The sequence below is a fragment of the Coregonus clupeaformis genome, chromosome 10, assembly GCF_020615455.1.
Source record: "Coregonus clupeaformis isolate EN_2021a chromosome 10, ASM2061545v1, whole genome shotgun sequence".
NCBI lineage: Eukaryota > Metazoa > Chordata > Actinopteri > Salmoniformes > Salmonidae > Coregonus > Coregonus clupeaformis.
In genome coordinates this window covers 39,284,006-39,304,341 of record NC_059201.1, presented here as the reverse complement: position 1 = coordinate 39,304,341, position 20,336 = coordinate 39,284,006, and the positions used below count along the sequence as shown (strand labels likewise).

The window sequence follows — 20,336 nt, the reverse complement described above, 5'->3', positions numbered from 1 at the left end:
ATCATGAGGCGGTAAATTAATTAATAGAACAATAAGAAAGACAGTTCCAAACCTCTCTGCCAATAACTGCTAGTTTTCAGTTTTATCCTCCACGCTCAGACCACTCCCAGACAGTCCTAGATAAATTCCTGCTTGAGAAATTGCTCTTTGCTAAGAAGCTATTTTAGTTTCTTTTTGACCATTTTAATTTAAAACAATCACAGTAAGATACTTAATTGTTACCCAGAAATGTTTTGATATTGAGATAAAAATGTCTGCATTTAAGACTTAGAATAAACTATGGCCCAAGATTGTTCAAACCATACACCTTCAGTCTGTACATGATGCAAACTAGCAGTATTTGGGCCTAAGGCAATTAACACCACAATCTGTAGACATGTAGCTGCTTATTAACTTATTCACGTATTATAATAAATCACTATGGACCTATTACTCCAGCGTTTATGAGTTTGTTGTCATACAAGACTTTGTAAACCGTTTTTAAAAGTATTTTTGCTCTGGAATGTCTTCCCCTTGAGCACTACAGATAGCCTATAGATATCAAGTGTTATTTGCATGTGAAAATGGCTTGGAATGCATCTTGGAATATTGTAAACAACTCTTACATATACCAAGTGTGGATTTATTTTGAATCTGTATGTTACGAAGCTGCACTGGGTCTTATAACTCTGCTAATAACAGTCTCACCTATACATTTTAAAATACATTTTGATTTATATATATACTTGATAGTGTAGTTTGATATGGGGTACCTCTGAGTGTGCATGAATAGACTAGTAGACGAATTCAGTGTTTTCTACAATTCAAAAATCACACCTACCAAACACTGGAATTGCTAGATGTGTTTCCTGAAATAACATAACACAATATCCAAATATTTGTTTAAGTTACAGCCAAGTAATTGTGGCTTTCATTGGACTAGTTAGTTATGTTTTATACTCCATATGTGCAAAAGAGTTCCATTTATGCCTATGGAAATGCGCACGCAGATCCATAACATAGTTGATAGCCTGCTTGAAACATGGACGTCACCTGTGCTGGTATAGTCAAACATTGGTTGGAAATACATTTTATGAAATTAAGCATCAAAATCAGCAGTCATATTGACACCATAGTGCCCTCCAAGCTCATCACTAAGCTAAGGACCCTGGGACTGAACACCTCTCTCTGCAACTGGATCCTGGACTTCCTGACGTCCGCCCCTAGGTGGTGAGGGTAGGCAACAACACATCCGCCACGCTGACCCTCAACATGGGGCCCCTCAGGGGTGCATGCTTAGTCCCCCCTGGTACCTCCTGTACAGGAAGGTATTAACCACCAATAGGACCCTGAACAGCTTCTACTCCCAAGCCATAAGACTGCTAAATAGTTAGTTAAATAGTTAACCAAACAGCTACCTGTACTATCTTAATTGACTGCTTTTGCACTAACTTTTTTGACTCATCACATATGCTGCTGCTACTGTTTATTATCTGCCACTTTATTCCTAGTTATATGTACATATACCTCGGTACTGGTACCCAATGTACATAGCCAAGTTATCGTTACTCATTGTGTGTTTATTATTACTTTCATTATAATGTGTTTTACTTTTCTATTATTTTGCTATTTTCTTTCTAATAATAATAATAATAATATGCCATTTAGCAGACGCTTTTATCCAAAGCGACTTACAGTCATGCGTGCATACATTTTTGTGTATGGGTGGTCCCGGGGATCGAACCCACTACCTTGGCGTTACAAGCGCCGTGCTCTACCAGCTGAGCTACAGAGGACCTTTCTCTCTGCATTGTTGGGAAGAGCCTGTAAGTAAGCATTTCACTGTTAGTCTACACTTGTTGTTTATGAAGCGTGATTAATACAATTTTATTTGATTGGTTAGTTGATGATGGATAAAGTATTGACCACTTTATAAGGTATAAGCACTGAGACTTTTAGCCTATAGCCTATATGGACCAATGTACCTCCAAAATAATTTAATAGTAGCCTATACCCCAAACTATTTAGAGGGGTATATTTTAAGAGTGCATGATGTTAATCTGAAATTGTAAAAAGTTATCGATCAGTTATTCCAATGACATATAGGACTACCACTTTAAGGTCCGAGTACTTCTTCGTTTGCATTGGGGACGCTCAAGTGTTCCCCATCTCTTACATGGATGAACTTTCAAAACATAGTTTAGGCCATATGTATATAGAATAGGTTGTTGTGCTAAATAAGTAAATAAAGATGACAAACGTATTTTTAAGTAAATAAAGATGACAAACGTATTTTAAACTACTCGTTTTATTGACCACTACGATTATCACAAATACACTAAACTTATTTTGTTGCATCTGATCAATTCAAATAAATCTAAACCACAAAATTGTAATCACAAAACACACTACACTCATTACCTAAGATGTACTTTTCCTGATAAGAGGTTGTGCTGAAAAATAATTCACAACATTTCACTGATTCACATGTAGGCTATTGCAATATATTGTTTTACTGGTACGTATACTTGCTATTGTTACTGTCACTTCTGAGATTAAAAAATAAATAAATTACCCTACCATTATTTTTCAGAGAATAAATAAAACTATTGTGCATGTAGGTCTATTGACATTCAAATACATTGATAATGTCCATTATTGTTCGTCAAAAATGTTTTACTAAAAAATAAAACAATTCCTATCATAAATAAATTAACCCTGATAACCGTAATAATGCATTGGTATCTGCAGTAATCCATGCTATATAACATGCATACGTCAATAACCGTGGACTGAGAGGAAAACCCCGTTTATGCACAAGAACACTACGAGGAACAAATATATAAAAAAATAATATGTATTTTTATAAATAATTCGTTGTTTTTTCTTCCTATTTGTCAGATATTATTGTGTGTCTATAACCTTGTAATATCCTGGTTTCGTTCGACTACCGACACTCGAGAGAGTTCCTCGGAAGCTGGCACGGTGTTAGAGCCCACCGCACGAGGGAGAGTGCTGGCTGTTGTTGACGCTGTGGTGGACCCGGAGATCGCGCTAGCGTTGGAAGAGGATCTCACTTTCGTGTTGGGTAGCCTATGGTCTTTTTTCCACTTCATCCTTCGGTTCTGAAACCAAATTTTGATCTGGCGCTCGGAGAGAACCAGTGTGTGGGCAATCTCGATGCGTCTTCGCCGAGTTAGGTAGCGGTTATAGTGGAACTCCTTCTCCAGTTCTAAGACCTGCTGGCGAGTGTAAGCAGTCCTGGACCGCTTTGAGTCTGCTCCATTGTAATTGGGATTCGCTGAGAGGTTTGGAGAGGTAAATAGAAAAGAGAGGAGAAAGGAATTGAAAAGAAGAAGGAAAAGGAGGGAAGCAAGATTGGCGTGAATTGAAATATGAAAAGAAATAGTGCGGTGAATGGAGAGTGGTATCACTATTATCTAGACCCCAATCAAATATTTCACAGTCATGGACTCGACTCGTGGTCTATATAATGGGTAGCACTTTCTCCACGGCGAGGGAGCAGCTGAATTATTTATTCAACATTACAAATAAATAAATTCTTAGCCCTCTTTTTCTCTCTCACTCTCTCCTCCCTCTGACACATAGGCTACATAACAGAAAAAGCCACATGGCAATACGGCTGTCCAGACTAGTGCCTCCGCTATAAAATTTATGGCGGGTGTAATTGCCAATGCTGACTCGTAAATCCTCCTCATATGTGCCATTTCAAAGGGGCTGCTCTATCACAACTTACATAGCACGAGACGGATAGAGGCGGGCGATCTAGGTAAAATAGGGGTGAAATAGGGGAAGAGAGTGTGCGAGAGGGAGGGAGAGCGAGTTATGAGAATAACAACACAGATTGCTTACCGGTACTGACGTGGATTTTCTTCATCCATGGGTACACTACAGGCTGCTTAGCCGAGGTAGAGCTGATGGGATGCTCCGGGGTGGCTTGGATGTAGGCAGGCGGCGCAGTCGGTGGGGACGTAGGGGATGTGGGTAACAGTGGCAAGGGCTCACGTGGAGCTGTCTGTACCTTCCCTGCGAGCAGATTCCCCGAGTGTGTAAGCCCATGGCCAGTCTGGGGCTCGGGCTCGGGGATGCTTACACAGTTATACGGGCGCTCCTGGTAGGTCACTCGCGGAGGATACAACTCCTGGTGGGGATGCTGGTAGCCAATGTCTCTCGTGCGGCTGTAGTATTCAGGGCTGTGTTCTGGGATGTAGCTATTTTGTGAATATTCCTCGCAAGGAGGAAATTTCGGATCGATGTAGTTAGAGTCCATCAAATACGAGCTCATGATCATTAATTTCTGGAGTGAAAAATATTTTTTCTACCTTTGTCGTTTTTCTGGTCCATAAAGCCCTCCTACTAGCAAGCGACCCTGTAAAGTTACTTTAACCACGTGACACAGCAGTCCAATGGCAGCTGGCGAGATAGTTCCCGGATAAGGAACTAAATGTTAATTATAATATTTGTGTACCCTTTGTATAGGTGTGAGAGTGTTTTCTCGAGGTTAGGCCTCGGCGCTTCGATGAAGATCAGTATGAAATGACTGAATAGGGCAGAAAGAGGCGAAGGTCAGTGGGAGGCTGTGTGAGTATGCGGGAAGAGATACATCTCAGACAGGGACTGAGGCTGAGCAAAGGTATAGTGACATGACTCGGAAAACACAAAAACAAACAGAACAATGTAACAATGGAGTAAGGTGATGTGAACTATGCAGTTACGCACAGATAAACCACTCCATTATTAAACCATTACAGCAGAACGCAGTCATACTCATAACCCAATGGCTAACACTGATTGATATAAGAAAGCAGATAGGCCTATCTGGAGAAAAAGGGGATTTTGGGAAAACAGGACCACATTCTTACGATAACACACTAAACCTCTAATTAATTGGGCAGTATCGATCATCGACAAGACAATCCTTTGGAGACCGGTACGCAATTGGATAATTCAACAATTTGTAAATTAACACATCAATCAAGCATTCTAAACCAGTGAGGATGATGCTACTACCAGTACTAGCCCACTAATAGGGTAATAGTAGGCCTACTGCTAATGCTACTTCTCACGATATGAATAGGCTAATAATTATAATATTATGCGTAATAGGCTATTAGACCATTACTGCACTGTTGGGAATGAGCTCGTAAGTAAGCGTTTCACTGTAAAGTCTACACCTGTTGTATTCGGCGCATGTGGCCAATACAATTTGATTTGATTTAGCCTTGTTATTACAACAAACATATTGTCATTGCAATTTTTTACCATCTTGTGAAGACCAAAGACAGAATAGTCTAGCATTAGGTCGTGGTAGGGGTGGTAATAGTAGGAGTAGCCTTCATGGCAGCTGTACTTGCAATGGACTAGAAGTTATTGTTTGTATAATGACCCTAAGAGTGATAATGGCCTGGCGGATTACAGACGGAGTCCCCCTCACAATCCTATATCAGAGCGACTGAGAGCTGAACCTCCAGCTTAACTGTCTCTACTTCCTAAATAATAGGCATCATTGCTGTGTCCGTTTTTATTGGATATAAATAAAAACGACACATAAAAGTTAGCATGGCTTATTTATTAGAATCGTGCGCCCGCCCGCTGATGTTGAAGGCTCCTGGTTGAATGTTGTTTGAGTTTTATTGGGCTGTAAAAAGCAGTAAATCAATAGCTTCAAATGATCCCCGCTTGCATGCGTTCTTTACGGTTTCTTAGACCATTCTTCTCTCCCTCTATCTTGCTCCCTCTCTCCCCCTCGCTCTCTTGGCAACCCCATCTTCTATCTCCTTCTCTATCTTCCAAAGGTTAGACTTTTGCTCACATCCATTGAAGCATTATCAAATGTTCTTGACGGACGTTCTACCTGACACAGCTGAGGTATTGAAATCGCCCATGTATTCCCGTAGAGGCGAATTTGCGGTTGTGTATTGTTAACACAAATTCGGTTCTACAGGGTGCATATAGACGACTTGAACTGCATTCCAATGCTGCAAGCTGTGATTGTGAAAACGGGAAATAACTGTTAATAAATCCCACTTAGAATAATAAGTAGCCTAGGCCAATGGCATGAGGACATTGCATTCAGGAGGAGATACAGGCCTATTCGTGTAAATACGCACAACACAACACCTAGCGGCCTATATCTTGAAAAATAGTATAGGCTATTAATGGGTGCACAAAATACTATAATGTAAGTTCTGGTAATAATAATATAGTATTCAACATTTCTGTCATCATAGCTTTGGAAGTGAATAGTGTTATCTAAACAGGATGGACACAGAAAACCCAAACATTTAAGAAATCCCGCAACACTGTGAGAAGCAGTTAGTGTAAACTATTAGACACATCCCACTGGGCACAAACTGGTTGAATCAACGTTGCAAAGTCATCAACAGCAATTGTTTCAATTCAACCCATGGTTCAACTAAAAATAGACAATATACAGAAATATATTTGGATTTGTTTAACACTGTTTTTGTTACTACATGATTCCATATGTGTTATTTAATAGTTTTGATGTCTTCTCTATTATTCTACAATGTAGAAAATAGTAAAAAATAAAGAAAAACACTTGCATGAGTACTTGTGACCAAACTTTTGACTGGTACTGTATGCTGAGCAGTTGTTGGCTGCTTTTCCTTCACTCTGCGGTCCAACTCATCCCAAACCATCTCAATTGGGTTGAGGTCGGGTGATTGTGGAGGCCAGGTCATCTGATGCAGCACTCATTCACTCTCCTTCTTGGTCACAGCCTGGAGGTGTGTTGGGTCATTGTCCTGTTGAAAAACAAATGATAGTCCCACTAAGCGCAATCCAGATGGGATGGAGTATCACTGCAGAATGCTGTGGTAGCCATGCTGATTAAGTGTGCCTTGAATTATAAATCAATCACTGACAGTGTCACCAACAAAGCACCCCCACACCATCACACCTCCTCCTCCATGCTTCACAGTGGGAACCACACAAATCAAATCAAATTTTATTTGTCACATACACATGTTTAGCAGATGGTATTGCGGGTGTAGCGAAATGCTTGTGCTTCTAGCTCCGACAGTGCAGTAATATCTAACAATTTCACAACATATACCCAATACACACAGATCTAGTAAGGAATGGAATTTAAGAATACAGTTGAAGTCAGAAGTTTACATACACTTAGGTTGGAGTCATTAAAACTTGTTTTTCAACCACTCCACACATTTCTTGTTAACAAACTATAGTTTTGGCAAGTCGGTTAGGACATCTACTTTGTGCATGACACAAGTAATTTTTCCAACAATTGTTTACAGACAGATTATTTCACTTATAATACACTGTATCAAAATTCCAGTGGGTCAGAAGTTTACATACACTAAGTTGACTGTGCCTTTAAACAGCTTGGAAAATTCCAGAAAATGATGTCATGGCTTTAGAAGCTTCTGATAGGCTAATTGACATCATTTGAGTCAATTGGAGGTGTACCTGTGGATGTATTTCATGGCCTACCTTCAAAGTCAGTGCCTCTTTGCTTGACATCATGGGAAAATCTTAAGAAATCAGCCAAGACCTCAGAAAAATAATTGTAGACCTCCACAAGTCTGGTTCATCCTTGGGAGCAATTTCCAAATGCCTGAAGGTACCACGTTCATCGGTACAAACAATAGTACGCAAGTATAAACACCATAGGACCACGCAGCCGTCATACTGCTCAGGAAGGAGACGCATTCTGTCTCCTAGAGATGAACATACTTTGGTGCGAAAGTGCAAATCAATCCCAGAACAACAGCAAAGGACCTTGTGAAGATGCTGGAGGAAACAGGTACAAAAGTATCTATATCCACAGTAAAACAAGTCCTATATCTGGCGCCGGAGAAGATGGCTGCCGTTTTACAGCCCTCTAACCAATTGTACTATTATGTGTGTTTTTCCGCGTTATTTATAATTTATTTTGTACATAATGTTTCTGCCATCGTCTCTTATAACCAAAAAGAGCTTCTGGATATCAGGACAGCGATTACTCACCTCGTATTGACAAAGATTTTTTCTTCAACGAGGCGGGTCAAAGGATATCCGACAGACACCCGACAAGGCCCAAATCCTGTCATTCACATGAGGAAGAGACGGAGATATCGTGGGACGTAGGTCGGGGTGCCTTGTAAGGATCCGACGGCGAGCTTGAGTAAACTGCCTCCCATCAATCCTATTAGCCAATCTTCAATCATTTGAGAATAAATTGGATGACCTAAGATTACGGTTATCCTACCAACGGACATTAAAAACTGTAATATCTTATGTTTCACCGAGTCGTGGCTGAACGATGACATGGACAACATACAGCTAGTGGGCTATACGCTACATCGGCAGGATAGAACGGCTGACTCCGGTAAGACAAGGGGTGGCGGTCTGTGTATATTTGTAAACAACAGCTGGTGCACAAAATCAAATACTAAGGAAGTCTCGAGGTTTTGCTCACCTGAGGTAGAGTATCTTATGATAAGCTGTAGACCACACTATTTACCAAGATAGTTTTCATCTATATTTTTCATAGCTGTCTATTTACCACCACAAACCAATGCTGGCATTAAGATTTGCACTGAATGAGCTGTATAAGGCCATAAGTCAACAGGAAAACGCTCATCCAGAGGCAGTGCTCTAGTGGCCGGGGACTTTAATGCAGGGAAACTTAAACTGCGTTCTACCTAATTTCTACCAGCATGTTAAATGTCCAACCAGAGGGAGAAAAAACTCTAGACCACCATTACTCCACACACAGAGACGCATACAAAGCTCTCCTCGCCTCCATTTGGCAAATCTGACCATAACTCTATCCTCCTGATTCCTGCTTATAAGCAAAAACTAAAGCAGGAAGCACCAGTGACTCGGTTAATAAAAAGTGGTCAGATAATGCAGATGCTAAGCTACAGGACTGTTTTGCTAGCACAGACTGGAACATGTTCCGGGATTCTTCAGATAGCATTGAGGAGTACACCACATCAGTCACTGGCTTCATCAATAAGTGCATCGATGATGTCGTCCCCACAGTGACCGTACGTACATACCCCAACCAGAAGCCATGGATTACAGGAAACATCCGCACTGAGCTAAAGGGTAGAGCTGCCGCTTTCAAGGAGCGGGACTCTAACCCGGACGCTTATAAGAAATCCTGCTATGCCCTCCGACCAACGATCAAACAGGCAAAGAGTCAATACAGGACTAAGATTGAATCGTACTACACCGGCTCTAACGCTCGTCGGATGTGGCAGGGCTTGAAAACTATTACAGACTACAAAGGGAAGCACAGCCGCAAGCTGCCCAGTGACACAAGACTTCCAGACGAGTTAAACCACTTCTATGCTCGCTTCGAGGCAAGCAACACTGAAGCATGCATGAGAGCACCAGCTGTTCCGGATGACTATGTGATCACGCTCTCCGTAGCCGATGTGAGTAAGACTTTTAAGCAGGTCAACATTCACAAGGCCAAGCAGGGCCGAGACGGATTACCAGGACGTGTACTCCGAGATGTGCTGACCAACTGGCAAGTGTCTTCACTGACATTTTCAACATGTCCCTGACTGAGTCTGTAATACCAACATGTTTCAAGCATACCACCATAGTCCCGCGTGCCCAAGGACACTAAGATAACCTGCCTAAATGACTACCGACCCGTAGCACTGACTTCTGTAGCTATGAAGTGCTTTGAAAGGCTGGTCATGGCTCACATCAACACCATTATCCCAGAATCCCTAGACCCACTCCAATTTGCATACCGCCCAACAGATCCACAGATGATGCAACTCTATTGCACTCCACACTGCCCTTTCCCACCTGGACAAGAGGAACACCTACGTGAGAATGCTATTCATTGACTACAGCTCAGCATTCAACACCATAGTGTCCTCAAAGCTCATCACTAAGCTAAGGATCCTGGGACTAAACACCTCCCTCTGCAACTGGATCCTGGACTTCCTGACGGGCCGCCCCCAGGTGGTAAGCGTAGTTAACAACACATCTGCCACACTGATCCTCAACACGGGGGCCCCTCAGGGATGCGTGCTCAGTCCCCTCCTGTACTCCCTGTTCACCCATGACTGCATGGCCAGGCACGACTCCAACACCATCATTAAGTTTGCCGACGACACAACAGTGGTAGGCCTGATCCCCGACAATGATGAGACAGCCTATAGGGAGGCGGTCAGAGACCTGGCCGTATGGTGCCAGGATAACAACCTCTCCCTCAATGTGACCAAGACAACGGAGATGATTGTGGACTACAGGAAAAAAAAGAGGACTGAGCACGCTCCATTCTCATCGATGGGGCTGTAGTGGAACAGGTTGAGAGCTTCAAGTTCCCCTTGGTGTCCACATCACCAACGAACTATCATGGTCCAAACACACCAAGACAGTCGTGAAGAGGGCATGACAAAGCCTATTCCCCCTCAGGAGACTGAAAAGATTTGGCATGGGTCCTCAGATCCTAAAAAAATTATACAGCTGCACCATCGAGAGCATCCTGACTGGTTGCATCACCGCCTGGTATGGCAACTGCTTGGCCTCCGACCGCAAGGCACTACAGAGGGTAGTGCGTACGGCCCAGTACATCACTGGGGTCAAGCTTCCTGCCATCCAGGACCTCTATACCAGGCGATGTCAGAGGAAGGCATTCAAAATTGTCAAAGACTCCAGCCACCCTAGTCTAGACTGTTCTCTCTGCTACCGCACGGCAAGCGGTAACAGAGTGCCAAGTCTAGGTCCAAAATACTTCTCAACAGCTTCTACCCCCAAGCCATAAGACTCCTGAACAGCTAATCATGGCTATCCGGACTGTTTGCACTGCCCCCCCACCCCCACCCCCCACCCCATCTTTTTACGCTGCTGCTACTCTGTTAATTATTTATGCATAGTCACTTTAACTCTACCCACATGTAAATATTACTCAACTACTCAACTAGCCGGGGTGCCCCCGACATTGACTCTGCACCGGTACCCCCCTGATATATAGCCTCCTACTGTTATTTTATTTTACTTCTGCTCTTTTTTTCTCAACACTTTTTTGTTGTTGTTTTATTTTACTTTTTTATTAAAAATAAATGCACTGTTGGTTAAGGGCTGTAAGTAAGCATTTCACTGTAATGTCTGCACCTGTTGTATTCGGCCCATGTGGCCAAAAACATTTGATTTGATTTGATTTGATAACCTGAAAGGCCGCTCAGCAAGGAAGAAGCCAGACAAACCATAAAAAAGCCAGACTACGGTTTGCAACTGCACATGGGGACAAAGATCGTACTTTTTGGAGAAATGTCCTCTGGTCTGATGAAACAAAAATAGAACTGTTTGGCCATAATGACCATCGTTATGTTTGGAGGAAAAAGGGGTAGGGTTGCAAGCCGAAGAACACCATCCCAACTGTGAAGCACGGGGGTAGCAGCATCATGCTGTTGGGGTGCTTTGCTGCAGGAGGGACTGGTGCACTTCACAAAATAGATGGCATCATGAGGAAGTAAAATTATGTGGATATATTGAAGCAACATCTCAAGACATCAGTCAGGAAGTTAAAGCTTGGTCGCAAAAGGGTCTTCAAAATGGACAATGACCCCAAGCATACTTCCAAAGTTGTGGCAAAATGACTTAAGGACAACAAAGTCATGGTATTGGAGTGGCCATCAAAAAGCCCTGACCTCAATCCTATAGAACATTTGTGGGCAGAACTGAAAAAGCGTGTGCGAGCAAGGAGGCCTACAAACCTGACTCAGTTTCACCAGCTCTGTCAGGAGGAATGGGCCAAAATTCACCCAACTTATTGTGGGAAGCTTGTGGAAGGCTACCCAAAACATTTGACCCAAGTTAAACAATTTAAAGGCAACGCTACCAAATACTAATTGAGTGTATGTAAACTTCTGAACCAGTGGGAATGTGATGAAAGAAATAAAAGCTGAAGGAAATGGCTTGGGTGGTGGCTTGGGTGGTTGATGTCCTTCATTATCTTTTTGGCCTTCCTGTGACATCGGGTGCTGTAGGTGTCATGGAGGGTGGGTAGTTTGCCCCCGGTAATGCGTTCGGCAGACCGCACCACCCTCTGGAGAGCCCTGCGGTTGCGGGCAGTGCAGTTGCCGTACCAGGCGGTGATACAGCCCAACAGGATGCTCTCAATTGTGCATCTGTAAAAGTGTGTGAGGGTTTTAGGTGCCAAGACAAATTTCTTCAGCCTCCTGAGGTTGAAGAGGCTCTGTTGCGCCTTCTTCACCACACTGTCTGCGTGGGTGGACCATTTCAGTTTGTCAGTGATGTGTACACAAAGGAACATGAAGCTTTCCACCTTCTCCACTGTGGTCCCATCGATGTCCCCTCTGCTGTTTCCTGAAGTCCACGATCATCTCCTTTGTTTTGTTGACGTTGAGTGAGAGGTTATTTTCCTGGCACCACACTCCCAGAGACCTCACCTCCTCCCTGTAGGCGGTCTCGTCATTGTTGGTAATCAAGCCTACTACTGTTGTGTCGTCTGCAAACTTGATGATTGAGTTGGAGGTGTGCTTGGCCACGCAGTCATGGGTGAACAGGGAGTACAGGAGGGGGCTGAGTACGCACCCTTGTGGGGCCCCAGTGTTGAGGATTAGCGAAGTGGAGATGTTGTTTCCTACCTTCACCACCATCGAGGCCCACCAGGAAGTCCAGGACCCAGTTGCACAGGGCGGGGTTCAGACCGAGGGCCTCGAGCTTAATGATGAGCTTGGAGGGTACTATGGTGTTGAATGTTGAGCTATAGTCAATGAACACCATTCTTACATAGGTATTCCTCTTGTCCAGATGGGATAGGGCAGTGTGCAGTGTGATGGCGAATGCATCGTCTGTGGATCTATTGGGGCAGTAAGCAAATTGAAGTGGGTCTAGGATGACAGGTAAGGTAGAGGTGATATGATCCTTGACTAGTCTCTCAAAGCACTTCATGATGACAGAGGTGAGTGCTACGGGGCGATAGACATTTAGTTCAGTTACCTTTGCACATGTGGAGATCATCCGTTCACCTACTCTGCGTCTCACAAAGATACGGCGGTTGGAACCCAAAATCTCAAATTTGGACTCATCAGACCAAAGGACAGGTTTCCACTGGTCTAATGTCCATTGCTCGTGTTTCTTGGCCCAAGCAAGTCTCTTCTTCTTATTGGTGTCCTTTAGTAGTGGTTTCATTGCAGCAATTTGACCATGAAGGCCTGATTCACGCAGTCTCCTCTGAACAGTTGATGTTGATGTTGAGATGTGTACAGTGGGGAAAAAAAGTATTTAGTCAGCTACCAATTGTGCAAGTTCTCCCACTTAAAAAGATGAGAGAGGCCTGTAATTTTCATCATAGGTACACGTCAACTGTGACAGACAAATTGAGGGAAAAAAATCCATAAAATCACATTGTAGGATTTTTAATGAATTTATTTGCAAATTATGGTGGAAAATAAGTATTTGGTCACCTACAAACAAGCAAGATTTCTGGCTCTCACAGACCTGTAACTTCTTCTTTAAGAGGCTCCTCTGTCCTCCACTCGTTACCTGTATTAATGGCACCTGTTTGAACTTGTTATCAGTATAAAAGACACCTGTCCACAACCTCAAACAGTCACACTCCAAACTCCACTATGGCCAAGACCAAAGAGCTGTCAAAGGACACCAGAAACAAAATTGTAGACCTGTACCAGGCTGGGAAGACTGAATCTGCAATAGGTAAGCAGCTTGGTTTGAAGAAATCAACTGTGGGAGCAATTATTAGGAAATGGAAGACATACAAGACCACTGATAATCTCCTCGATCTGGGGCTCCATGCAAGATCTCACCCGTGGGGTCAAAATGATCAGAAGAACGGTGAGCAAAATCCCATAACCACACGGGGGGGGACCTGGTGAATGACCTGCAGAGAGCTGGGACCAAAGTAACAAAGCCTACCATCAGTAACACACTACGCCGCCAGGGACTCAAATCCTGCAGTGCAAGACCTGTCCCCCTGCTTAAGCCAGTACATGTCCAGGCCCGTCTGAAGTTTGCTAGAGTGCATTTGGATGATCCAGAAGAGGATTGGGAGAATGTCATATGGTCAGATGAAACCAAAATAGAACTTTTTGGTAAAAACTCAACTCATCGTGTTTGGAGGACAAAGAATGCTGAGTTGCATCCAAAGAACACCATACTACTGTGAAGCATGGGGGTGGAAACATCATGCTTTGGGGCTGTTTTTTCTGCAAAGGGACCAGGACGACTGATCCGTGTAAAGGAAAGAATGAATGGGGCCATGTATCGTGAGATTTTGAGTGAAAACCTCCTTACATCAGCAAGGGCATTGAAGATTAAATGTGGCTGGTCTTTCAGCATGACAATGATCCCAAACACACCGCCCGGGCAACGAAGGAGTGGCTTCGTAAGAAGCATTTCAAGGTCCTGGAGTGGCCTAGCCAGTCTCCAGATCTCAACCCCATAGAAAATCTTTGGAGGGAGTTGAAAGTCTGTGTTGCCTAGCAACAGCCCCAAAACATCACTGCTCTAGAGGATATCTGCATGGAGGAATGGGCCAAAATACCAGCAACAGTGTGTGTGAAAACCTTGTGAAGACTTACAGAAAACGTTTGACCTGTGTCATTGCCAACAAAGGGTATATAACAAAGTATTGAGAAACTTTTGTTATTGACCAAATATTTATTTTCCACCATAATTTGCAAATAAATTCATTAAAAATCCTACAATGTGATTTTCAGGATTTTTTTTTCTCAATTTGTCTGTCATAGTTGACGTGTACCTATGATGAAAATTACAGGCCTCTCTCATCTTTTTAAGTGGGAGAACTTGCACAATTGGTGGCTGACTAAATACTTTTTTCCTCCACTGTATGTTTCTTGAACTCTGTGAAGGATTTATTTGGGCTGCAATTTCTGAGGCTGGTAACTCTAATGGACTTATCCTCTGCAGCAGAGGTAACTCTGGGTCTTCCTTTCCTGTGGTGGTCCTCATGAGAGTCAGTTTCATCATACTGCTTGATGGTTTTTGCGACTGCACTTGAAGAAACTTTCAAAGTTTTTGAAATGTTCTGCATTGACTGACCTTCATGTCTTAAAGTAATGATGGACTGTCATTTCTCTTTGCTTATTTGAGCTGTTCTTGTCATAATATGGACTTGGTCTTTTACCAAATAGGTCTATCTTCTGTATACCAACCCTACCTTGTCACAACACAACTGATTGGCTCAAACGCATTAAGAAGGAAAGAAATTCCACAAATTAACTTTTAACAAGGCACACCTGTTAATTGAAATGCATTCCAGGTGACTACCTCATGAAGCTTGTTGAGAAAATGCCAAGCGTGTGCAAAGCTGTCATCAAGGCAAAGGGTGGCTACTTTGAAGAATCTCAAATATAAAATATATTTTGATTTGTTTAACCCTTTTTTGGTTACTACATGATTCCATATGTGCTTTTTCATAGTTTTGATGTCTTCACTATTATTCTACAAGGTAGAAAATAGTAAAAATAAAGAAAAACCCTGGAATGAGTAGGTGTGTCCAAACCTTTGACTGGTACTTTATTTTAGGCCTAGGGTTACAAGCTTTGGTTGATTTCAAATGTAATCTTCAAGTTAATCATAAAAATGTTGGATTTACGTCTCCATCACAACCAAAAATCCAAGTTAAAGAATAGGACTAAATAAGATAAAACTTTATTTAACATGCATTTAAAGTTTGATTAGATTTTGTCCTATTCTTTAACTTAGATATCTGATTGAGAAGGAGACATGAATCCAACATGTCAATTATTAATTTGTAGACAAACTGGGATTAAAGCTAGACTAGATCAGTGGCACAAAATATACATCTCCTTCATATGTTGATATTTGGTTGTGTTGACAACCAAACACAATTCAATATAACTTTTACAATACAGTAAATAGCCTACTAACTTGTTAACAAATTATATGTTGGATTCACCTCTCCAACTAAACCAAAAAATACAAGTTAAACAGTAGGATTAAGTCAGTGACTCAGATGAAACTATCCAAGCATTTGATATCCTTTAAATGTTGATATTTGGTTGTGTTGTCAACCAAACACAATTCAATATTACTATTGTAATACAGTAAATTGCCTAAAGTTAAGGCTTTCTTACAAACTAATGTACAGTATTTATTCATCCTTAAAATGAGTAACATCCATGGCCACATTTTGAGGTTAGCCTACTGTAACTATAAATGCCTTATGTAATCATAGAAAGCTTGCATGTTCAAGATAGCATGCAAAGGTTGCACGTCAGTGGAGATCTTCACAATTGCTATAATAATCTGTGCAGAATCTCGAACAGCATTGATCACTTTTACTATGTACTTTTAATGTAATCTCAACTGCAATCCAAGTCATTTGGTTGTGCTTTTAGATGAAGCACAGTGATAACACATTACGTTATTTTATAAATACCAAATATCTGACATTATATTCCCATTTGAACTTTGTTGTGCATTTAAATGGTTGAAAGCGCAGTGATAACACATTTAGATGACAACTAAACCAAAGATCAGACATTGTTTTTCTATTGGAATTTGGTTGTGCTTTTAGATGGTTGAAAGCATAGTGATAACACATTGGGAATTCATCAAACTTCTGGCAGTCTTTTTGAGTGGGTGAATAAAGGTTGAAATCTCATTGATCAATGTCTCAACCAAATATTACCCACATTTCCACGCTGAAATGACGTGGTGTGCACAGTGGGATAGATGACCAAGTAGAGGCAAGACCCTGTGACCTCTGTGCTGCTTCTCTCCACCCTCAAATCTTTTGTTGCACAAAATGTAGGCCTTTAGCTGAATGTCCTAATATGTTAGGCCTACTCCTGGAATGTATAGGCTTAGGCTACACAAAGGAAACGCGAGAAGTAGCCTAAACACACAACAAACAAGTGAATATGCATGTGCAAAACTCACATTTATTGTAAAATGTATTTCAAAATTGCACTGAATATAACCTTGTGGGTTTATCCTAATCATAAATATTCTGTTTGGAAAAACAGAGGACACAAAGCGGCCACGTGACAGTAGAGATGAAAATAACTTTCTATAATCCCCAAGGGTTTATTGTGTTCTTCATTACCATACTGCCTGTTGGGTAACCCATGTGTGGCGCACTGAACAAACTAAATAGACTATGCCAATGCAAGACATCAAAAAAGTGAACTCCCAGAAAAATACCTTGAATGTAAGCTATACTGAATAATATAAACCTCAAGAGCAATAATGATATTAATATGAAGAATAAGAGTAAGTAGCATTTTCAAAAGGAAGTAATTGGCTATAGCCACCCTCGTCTTATGGGTATGTTTTGTCTCATATTTGAGAACCTTAGCCTGCTTGATACAAATAGGCTAGTCTAAGAGAGCCCTTGACTATCTATAAAGTAATTTCCTATAGGCTTATGTGTGGGGGAACAAGACTATCGCTTTATTTCCCATCCCCCACAGTCCTCTTTCTCTCTCGCACCCTTTCTTGCTGAAGCCCCATTTTAATATTAACTGTTAGACAGCTTGACCGGCGTTTCACCTCTTGCGTTTGACTCATTCCAATAGTTCGCTGCCAAGGAGTTATTGATGAAGAATCAACAATAAAATTACTCTCAAATGCCATTTAGATCTATTACCTCATTCAACAACTGAGTATAGGTAGAGATGGAAAAATGAACCCCTTGAGTAACTAATCTTATGTTATTTTTATTATGGCAAATGGACGTTTCTTGAATCTATAGAAATCATATGGGCTCTGTTGCAATATGTAGGATACTTCAACTCAACGCATGCTTTTGGTAAAAGTCTTAGAACTACTCTGTCTGCATCCTCCACCCTCGGGTTTATGGGTCTTATGCGGGGCAGAGACTATACATTTAGCCATATCCTGAAATGTTGTGACTTGGTGGTGATACCCACTTGAAAAGCACTTTCAATTGATTGCAGTAATAGATCAATGACATGCTATTTGATCCAATCAAACAGACAAGCTTACTGAGCAGCCCTTCACCTGTTGCTATAGCATTCACTGAAAACAGTAAGGTAACCAACAATGACATTCACAGGTACACTCTTAGAAAAAACTAATCTGGATAGAACCAAAAAGGGTTCTATTGCTTGCTTCATATATGGCACCCCTAAAGGTTCTGTATGGACCCTTTTGTAGGGTTCTTTGATCAGAACCCCAGGGGTTCTTCTTCACTGAACAAAAATTGGTTCCATATAGAACCCTTGGGTTCCATATAGGGTTCTATATGGAACCAATTTCCATTCTATATAGAACCGTTAGGGGTGCCATATATGAAGCAAGCATAGAACCCTTTTTTATTCTATCCATTACCTTTTTTTCTAAGAGTGAAGGCCTAATTGGTGTATTATGGAGTGTCCTCTCTAAATCCCATGTCGGGGAGGGTTTGAATGTTGTATTGAAAATTATTTGAATATATTTTCAGTGATACACTGAGTGTATAAAACATTAAGAACACTTTCCTAATATTAACCTGTCTCCTCCCATTCATCTACACTGATTGAAGTGGATTTAACAAGCGACATCAATAAGGGACCATAGCTTTCACCTTTCACCTGGATTCACCTGGTCAGTCTATGTCATTCATATTCTTCTAGTCAGGATGTTCCAGCTCTCTAGTTGTTTTCACAAACAGTTCTCCACAAATCCATGAACCCCGTTTGGCAATCAAATTATGTTAGATGTTAGCGGGGGGAGAAACATAGCCTACATGTGTCTATTCATTGAATTTGTATTATTTAAAGGTTCCTTCACCTACACCACTTGAGATGCACTCAAATCATTAATACCCTGTGCTTGCATGAGAGTTGACCCCAAGGTCATTAGTGTGTTTCTGGCCTATCAAGGACTGACGTGTACTCGAGATCGATATTGATGATGAATCTTCAGAGACGATTAGCTTATATTGCAATCGTTTGTTAAAGTAATGAACTCATTATAATAGTGGGGAAATGGTTTTAATCATTAATAGAACATGCAGTATTGAAACCCTACAGAATTTAAAGCTAACACAATTCAATACAATATTAGGCCTTAAAAAAACAAGTTAGGCTACTAGAAACTAATAAGCAGTTCAGTTAACAAGTGTTTTTATGTAAAAGTGAAAGTTGAAGGGAGTATTCAGGTGCAATAGCTGAGTATGATAGCATACTTGATTATTGATGGTACTGATTTAATAACTGAGGCATAGGCTGTTTTAAATGTTGTTAAGGGTTTGATAAGTGAGTAGAGGTGATAATAATTCAGAGGTGCATGGACGAAATAAGTTTATAGCATGCAGGGTATGTGTTTAAAATTAGGAGGACAGATCCCGAGAAATGTGGCCCTGATGGAAACTGTAATTTGATGCACATCATTCATTTTAAGGGTTAGGCCTATTGTTATTGTAAAAATGCAGTAAAGACATCATGTTATTAATACACACGTTTGAGCGTAGAAGTATTAGAGGTGGTACAACACTGATTTGAGTAATTGGTGGAATTGACATGGACATGCATTGTAGCATCGTTAAAGGTAAATGTTAGTGGGATAATCCTGAATGAATCGTGAATAATGATAAGTGAGAAAGTTATAGAGGGTCAAAGATCATACCCCCAGGTCATGCTATCCTCTCACCATTACCAGTAACAAGGGAGGTTAGCATGACTTGGGGGTATGATCTTTGACCCTCTATAACTTTCTCACTTATCATTATTCACAATTCATTACGGATTATCCGTAATCATGGTAGCATCCACATTAATGTAGATGTGTTTAAAAACATATTCTATTCTTATTTACAATTAAAGTGACTCCAAAATGACACAATACATTATTTACCATTCATTTCTATTGAGCACAAAATAATCTGAAACACAACCAAATCAAACTGCAAATGCATCCGACAAGTTTGTAGAGTCACAACAAGCTTGATGTAGTCATTGCGTGCTAGGAATATGGGACCAAAATACAAAATGTTTGACTACTTTATAATAATCTTTAGGGGTGTCAATAATTTTGACCCCTACCTTTTTGAGAATGTTCTTTTTACTTATTGAACAAAATAATATAATTTCCATTTTTTTTGGAATACAATATAGCTCAGTATTAAAATTATTTATTTTATACACTGTAATGGAAAATGTTAAATTATACGGTAATTCTTTGTATTCTTGTGATACTCTAACGTTTTACTGCAGCATACTGTAAATGCTGGTGCATTGTGGGAAAATGTTGTGGGCGGGGAAAGATTTGCTGTAGAATGGTACTGTAATTCCACCCCACAGAATACAGTATCGTACCATATCTTTGGAATGCCAAAAAACCTGCATGGTATTATTGTTTCTGGC

General features: G+C 41.1%; 1 protein-coding gene and 1 long non-coding RNA gene across 2 annotated transcripts in view; both read right to left on the bottom strand.

Annotated features, from left to right (window-relative positions):
- Positions 1 to 20,336, bottom strand: part of LOC121575185 — a 98,081-nt gene that overhangs the window by 21,796 nt on the left and 55,949 nt on the right. The gene's annotated exons all lie outside the window — the stretch shown is intronic.
- On the bottom strand, positions 2,288 to 5,019 carry LOC121575176 (homeobox protein Hox-C4a-like). Its single transcript, XM_041888127.2, has 2 exons — positions 3,853 to 5,019; positions 2,288 to 3,280 (listed from the first exon to the last, which is right to left on the bottom strand). Exons 1-2 carry the CDS (start codon positions 4,289 to 4,291, stop codon positions 2,895 to 2,897), a joined length of 825 nt encoding a protein of 274 aa, XP_041744061.1. The 5' UTR covers positions 4,292 to 5,019; the 3' UTR covers positions 2,288 to 2,894.

Excerpts from the sequence above, each read along its gene's own strand:
- LOC121575176 (XM_041888127.2), bottom strand. The coding sequence starts at position 4,291 with ATGATCATGAGCTCGTATTTGATGGACTCTAACTACATCGATCCGAAA. Across the intron at positions 3,281-3,852 it reads GAAAATCCACGTCAGTACCG|CGAATCCCAATTACAATGGA; the intron begins GTAAGCAATCTG and ends CAAACCTCTCAG.